This window comes from Diadema antillarum, unplaced genomic scaffold (assembly GCF_040938485.1).
Source record: "Diadema antillarum isolate AM-2024a unplaced genomic scaffold, OU_Dant_1.0 seq00001022_RagTag, whole genome shotgun sequence".
NCBI classification, from domain to species: domain Eukaryota; kingdom Metazoa; phylum Echinodermata; class Echinoidea; order Diadematoida; family Diadematidae; genus Diadema; species Diadema antillarum.
In genome coordinates this window covers 738105-745362 of record NW_027271857.1, presented here as the reverse complement: position 1 = coordinate 745362, position 7258 = coordinate 738105, and the positions used below count along the sequence as shown (strand labels likewise).

General features: G+C 39.7%; 1 protein-coding gene across 1 annotated transcript; it reads right to left on the bottom strand.

The window, feature by feature from the left end:
- Positions 1–2934: 2934 nt before the first annotated feature.
- On the bottom strand, positions 2935–6890 carry LOC139742836 (14 kDa phosphohistidine phosphatase-like). The gene is made up of 3 exons (XM_071653352.1): positions 6561–6890; positions 4554–4678; positions 2935–3523 (listed from the first exon to the last, which is right to left on the bottom strand). The coding sequence occupies exons 1-3, from the start codon at positions 6691–6693 to the stop codon at positions 3428–3430; spliced, it is 354 nt and encodes a 117-aa protein (XP_071509453.1). The 5' UTR covers positions 6694–6890; the 3' UTR covers positions 2935–3427.
- Positions 6891–7258: the final 368 nt, after the last annotated feature.

The window sequence follows — 7258 nt, the reverse complement described above, 5'->3', positions numbered from 1 at the left end:
TTTGCTATTCAGCACGATGGAATTTTGAAAACATGTACGTTTGGAACATATACATATTCGCGTTGTATGATATTATATGTTTTCTAAGTTGCCGTGAGGGTTGAATATTTTTGGCACATCCCACAGGGTTACCATTTAATGTGCATCCTCTTCACTGTATAGATCTGGTAAGGTTAAGCCTCTTCTATCATTTCCATAACTTTTCATTGATAAATAGTGTATTCGCTGTATTGCCGGGACTACTTTTAAAACCATCCACGCTAGAACAACGGTGTTTGCGTTGCTAATATCTGTGTTTTGTCTTAAGGGTGCGTGAGCGTAGGTGTAATTTTGGACCATTCCCAAGGGATTGTCCTTTAATGTTCACCCTTTAGAGAATATGGATATCGTTAAGGGATGTCTCCTCTATTAACTACAATGTATTTTTGAAAACAAAAGTGCCCATGCTGCATGGCATGATCGAAGTTTGAAACATGTACGTTTGGAACATATAGTATATTCGCGTTAATGATATTCAATGTTTTCTATATTGCCGTGAGGATGGGGTACTTTGGGGCACATCCCACAGGATTGGAATTTAATGTGCATCCTCTCACTGAATAGATATTGTGAAGCAATGCTTCTTCTATCATTTCCACGACATTCATCGATATAAAAGTGTGTAGCTGTATTGCCGGAACTACTTCTAAAACCATGTACCAAAGAACGTCAGTATTTGCGTTCATAGTATCCGTGTGTTGTAATTACGGGGCTTGAGAGGAGGTGTAATTTTGGACACTTCCCAAGGGATTGCTTTGAAATGTTCACCCTTTTGACAATAAAGTTAAGGTAGAGCAATTTTTTCTTCTTTTAATTATATTGCATTTCTTGAAAACAATAGGGCACTTGCTGTACAACCGTTGGAAAATTGGAACATATTCGTGCTAAATGATAGTGCATGTTTCCTATATTGCCCTGGGGGTTGGATGATTTGAACACATCCCACTCGGTGGCCTTTGAGTGTGCACCCCTTTGACTATATGAATATTGTAAAGCAGTGTCTCTACCATTTAAAAATCATGAAAAGTAAAGTGTTTTAATTTACAACCCGGCAAAACGACTTTCTACGTGCATGTACAACTGAATTTGCTTTGGCATATAATGCATGTTTTGTTAACCTGTTTTGGGACCACGAAGGTCAAGGTATGGGTGATTTGGGCACTTCCCAAGGGCTTGCGTTTGAATGTCCAACTTTTTGACAATATAGATATTGTAAAGCAACGTCTCCTGTATTACCTGAATTGCATTTTACGAAAATAAAAGAGTATGTGCTAGACAGGCGGAAGAACTTTTCAGAGGCATGTACCCATGGAACATTTTTTTCGCTGTTGTATATACTGCATGTTTTTCATTGCCTTTAGGATTTCACCTTTTCATCTTATAGATATTGTAGAACAATAATTCTTCTATAACTTCCACTGAAATTTAATGGAAATGAAACGAAAAGGACGTTATAGAGGGTTATAGAGGGTGTATTCACGTGTATATACTGTGTTTTGTACCGGGCTGTGAGGGTATAGGGATAAATTCGGGTACCTCCCTCCGAGTCGCTTTGACTCATGTGCACCACTTTTTAAAGATATACTTTCATAGAAATAGTCTTTGCTAGACGGCCAAACGACTTTAAAAAAAAAAATCTTGTACGCTTAGAACAACGGAAATCGCGTTGGTTGATGCATGTTTTGCAAATGGCCGTGGGGATATGATCGATAGGGGTAACTTTGGTCACTACCCACAGAGTTTCCTTTGACTGTGCTATCTTCAATATCTCAAAACCCTCAAGGGTGCAAGAGCTGAATCATCCAGATTCGAATAAGCACCTCTCCAAATAGAGTTCATTAATTACAAAATTGGACAAGTTATAGATGTTGACAGTTGTTTATATTATTTGATTCTACGTAATTAATGGATAAGCTATCATTATCTTTCTGATAACAAACTATTATTCGCTTAAAATTATTCATGCTAGGTTTCTAATGCTGAAAAGTTTGTTTTGGTGAAGAGAAACTGAAATGTCACATTTGAACACTCTTGATATGCTCATATCGGGCACTTTGGTGCATTTGAATATTCCGTTGGCTCGGTACCCTTTGCATATTATGCAAATGAGGCCCAGATTATGTACATGGAATTGTTTGCATCGCACTAAGTGACATTGCAAACATATGTTTCAACACTTTCGGTGTTCCAATCTGAAACCTAGAGGCATAGTTTTCATGGAAACACTGTATTTTAATCATTATTGGAGCTAATTTGCATATTATGCAAATAAGGCCCAGAATATGTACATGGAAATGTTTGCATCGCACTAACTTACATTGCAAACATATGTTTCAACACTTTGGGTGTTCCAATCTGAAACCTAGAAGCATAGTTTTCATGGAAACACTGTATTTTTATCATTATTGGAGCTAATTTGCATATTATGCAAATGAGGCCCAGAATATGTACATAGACATGTTTGCATCGCACTAACTGACATTGAAAACATAAGTTTCAACACTTTCGGTGTTTCAATCTGAAACCTAGAAGCATAGTTTTCATGGAAACACTGTATTTTTATCATTATGGGAGCTAATTTGCATATTATGCAAATGAGGCCCAGATCATGTCCATGGAAATGTTTGCATCGCACTAGCTGACATTGTAAACATATGTTAAAATACTTTCGGTTTTCCAATCTGAAACCTAGAAGCATAGTTTTCATGGAAACACTGTATTTTTATCATTATGGAGCTAATTTGCATATTATGCAAATTTAGCCACTTTACCCCATTGGATTTCTTGGGACTTTTAGTATGGTGTTTAGGAGCCCATAACAAGTTGCACTGCAGTGGAATTCATACTGTTGCAATTAGTGGTGGGTGAAACCCTATTTTGACTGGACTAACACCCTTTAAGGGTTGTTAAATGCAAAAAATGTGAACAATAGTTATAATAAGAGTGTTTCCAAACTAAACCGTCTGCAGTTACGGTTAACTGAAAAAAAATACTGACATCTCCTTATATTGTAGGCTTTATTGCAAAATTTTATATGGTAGGATGTTTTGTGACACAACAGACCTGCACATATCTGCATCAAATGTGATATCGTGAACATTTTTGAAATCATTGCTCCCAAAGGTAAACAGGACCTTTAACATTAATATAAGATATAACACCATTTGCTGCAGAGCTCTTGACCGTAGATATGAGACAATGCACCAGAGCCATATATCATACAACTTCAGGACTGCTTTGACCTCATACGTAATAACATGCTGTTTTCAGCAGCAATCGTGTTTCTTATATGGTTCGATTGGTAAACTCAGCATGCATGTAGCTGTCATCAACAGCATGGCACTGCTCGTTGTTGTAGAGTCATGCACTTCACCTTCCCCCATGTTCGTCAGTAGCCCTCATTGGAATAGCTTATCTTTGAATAGTGTGGAAATCTCTTCTTTAGGATCTCGACGGTGATTCTGTGATCAGCTTGTCCGAAGCCCTGTGGAAGGAAACAAATACAAGAACTTTACAACCACCATTGAATATACATTACCACACTTGACTGCTTGTCTAATCCATCTCCAGATAGAATTTAGTGTTACATCCATAAACATCATGTAATCATGAGTAATCTTACTTTTCATCATAAGTGATGGTATAATATTTCACTGCAATTGCTCTACTGAAATCATCATTAGGGTTCCTCTAGAGAATGAAGTCCAGGTTAGTTAATATTTGTAAGACTTCATGCAATATCTTTTTTCCCCCTGTGTTTAAAAAATATGGTGAACAGAAAATATGTTTGGGATGCACTGCTTCCTTTCAAAACAGTGGAGATGTAGACATTACTAAAAACAGAACCAGAATGCTTTGATGTTTGCAGGCAACAGTATTATGTACATATTTTGATGTGATTTTTCAATAGGTACTGATTACAAGGTCTGGCGCACATGTAAATAGACAACAACAATCAATGTGGTTCAACTGTGCATTTCCCCGTCACCTGTCCAGCAGCATCACAGCCTGGTTGTGATTGCTTTCTTCTTTTCTAAGTTCTATGTGCTGTCATTGTATTCCACTTAGCTTTGCGAGATATATCAATGTTATTGACATTCCACCTAAGGTGCTTTAAAATGATATCTTTAATTGCTATTTCTTTGTTAGATCGTAACACTGTTATTGATTACATCTCTGCTATGGTTACAGTAGTTTCTTCCAGTAGGATATTAGTAGAGAAGCTAGTTGAGTCAACCTCAATTTGTTTTCAACAGTGTCTGGTGAACAAACCTGTGAGGCAAATGAAGAGTTGCCATCATCACTGCTAAAGCTTACTACTGTGATGTACAGCTGAATTCTTATGCAAAAAAAAAACAACAACAACACAAAAAACAATTGTTTTGACCATGTAAAGTAGCCCGAGGTATGAACATTATTTGATAAAGTGTCAGGTGTGATGTACAAAAATAACGTTCGGTCCTTATTTCCTCTGCAAACCAATATGTAGCGTAGCTAGACAGCTACAAACTTACCATGGAATAACCATAGACCAGAATGGTCTTAGCTGCATTATTGTGTTCAATTCTCCCTCCACCTGGACAGCTACAGGTAATACCTCCTTTTTCCAGGGCAGGGGTGACTTCATCGAATATGTCCGCTGTGTGAGAAAGATCTTAGATAATTAGCTTTAGACTCGAATTTGAAACACTATTCATTATTGATCTTTGAGAGTCAGAGTGTATTGCATCATATTCTGTCTGGGAGGACGTAACTTTAGTGAAATACAGTACACAATTAAACACAATCACATTTAAATTTTGTTTCCTAGCTAGACTAAGAAATCGTTATGTCACTGACACTGACATTGTCAGTGAAAGATATGCTTCTGCATGCTTGTATGTTGTAATGTATGAACATTAAATCTATTTTCATGTGTTCACTTTACTAGTTTAGACTAATTTTTGCTCTTAATAAGTCTTAGCATGTGAATACCAGGTAATTGAATTCACCACACATACTGATTACAGCTGAATTTTTGTATCATATGAATGCTAACATGCAAGACATCTGACTCTGAGAATTTACAACTGACACACACACATTTACAGACTTACACTAACTACGACCAGCGGCGCGGTCTCCGGGGCTAAAGCCCCCGTTCCACTATCACGATTTTGGACCCCGATCTGTCCCGATCTAGCAGATCGGGAGAGAGCGGCAAGAGCGTACGCAGATCGGAAGCATCGTAGCAGCAGCGTGTGGAGGTCGGGGTTGGAGCGGGCATTTTTTCAGATCGGGAAGAAATTTTGAACCGGTTCAAAATTTCTTCCCGATCTCCCCGATCAAAATTGACATATTTTTAATCGTACGGCAAGCGGGGAGAGCGTAGTGACAGCGTAAACGCAGCGGGGAGAGTGTAGTGACGGCGTAAACGCAGCGGGATGAGCGTAACAAGGTCTTTCTGAGCGTAGTAACATCTGCACAAGAACGGGAAGTAATTTTAGCTGTAATTTTCGAAGAAGAAGAAGAGATGAAGAAAAAGAAGAGAAGAAAGCAGCGAAGCAGCCCCAAAAGGCGAAGAAAGAGAGACTCCACGTGATGCTGAAAGAGGAGGAAGAGGACATAGCAGAATTCAGTAGAATATGAAATCATCTACAACTGGAGGAAGACGGACTATAAAAGCAAGGACATCAAGAAAAAGCCTTGGAAAAATCAGCACGTCTTTGTTTATACAATGCATTGCTGCAAAAGAACCGTGAGTTAAGGAGCCTCTTCGAGGTCCACAGTATATTTCTTCGGTTCTGCATGCTAATAAAAGTTGACTGACTGCAGACCGACAGTCGAATCGGGGTACATCGGGGCACATCGGGCACTTTTCAGCTCTCTGAACGGGGTAAGAGCGTGATAAGATCGTATAGATCGTTCGGAGCGTAGATGCAGCGTGCATCGATCGGATAACATCGGCAACATCGCACTAACAGCGTAGCTACATCGTTCTAAAGCGTACCGGCAGCGGCAGAGATCGTAATGTCTCATTCCCGATCATCGTAGTAAGAGCGTAGCAAGCACTTGGTAGTCGTAACTGCAGCGTACTTAGAGCGTTCTAACATCGTACTGTGTCCAGATCGGCTGAGGTTTTACCCGATCCTTCCCGACCTGAGAAAATTGTCAAATCGTAGCGAGAACGGCATAGTGGAACGGGGGCTTAAGCAGCCCCATACGCGTAGCGTAATGGGGCTGCTGCACGCTGGTCGTAGTTAGACTTACATATTCGGCTATCCTAAGTTAATTTTTATGCTAATTGTAATAATATGTTGGACAAAGCCAAAAGGATGCTCAACCATAAGATTGCTTGCGGATGCTCTCAGTATGATTAATAATAAGTACTGAACTATACACACTATACATAACTGGCCCAGGCCAGTCGCTGTAATTAAGTGTAAGTACTAGCGACAGGCTGTATTCGCACAGCGATGTCAGCGTATTTACACTAACAACAGCGTCTGATATGGTCGGGCTAGGGTTCCCTTACATCTTACCGTGATAACCACATCGCCCGTATCCTCGCACGATGTACTTTTTCTTGTTTCCTGATTTGAGCTGAATCAAAATGTACTTGAACTTTCCTGATTGATCAATATCTACATCGTCAACACTTTCCAGTACCGACATGATTATGCGTTTCTTGTCCTCTCTCGCTACTACGTACTAGGTACTACACAAGTTGCTCTAAACGTCTGCAAAGGAGGTGATATATATCTCCAGCTGTCGACAGCTTCTATACTCTTATGATCACAACGTGCAACAATGTGTACGGGACTAAGGAATTATTCCACAGCAGACCAGTGTGCGTGCCAAGCATGGCTTGACGGAGATAGCCTCCGTAAAAGGCCCTCCGCAAGAGGAACAAACAGAGGGTCGATACATCCTGCGTTCATTACTACCCGCCGCCAACGACAAGCCAGCTGTAGGCAGCTGTCTAGAAACAGCGCGAAGGCCTTTGAAAAAAAATAGGGAGTATAGAATCCTACTATTTGATTCTAAATGTACAAAACTAACAACAAAGTCACCGCAGGATTGAGTGTCGTGGGAGAATGATGCGAAGTCTGCATACTGGTTGTAGAAGCGACCTACATAGATAGAAATGATTCACGTCAGCCATGACTGGCAAAGAAGATAGGAGAGCTCAAATGACCCTCAAATTAGAAGTCACTACCACTTTTTTTTTTTTTCATGC

Bases quoted from the DNA above. Each gene is read 5' to 3' on its own strand.
- LOC139742836 (XM_071653352.1), bottom strand. From the start codon at position 6,693: ATGTCGGTACTGGAAAGTGTTGACGATGTAGATATTGATCAATCAGGA. The intron at 4,679-6,560 runs GTAAGATGTAAG...TTTCTCACACAG, and splicing joins CGGGCGATGTGGTTATCACG to CGGACATATTCGATGAAGTC. The intron at 3,524-4,553 runs GTAAGTTTGTAG...TTCCTTCCACAG, and splicing joins TGGTCTATGGTTATTCCATG to GGCTTCGGACAAGCTGATCA.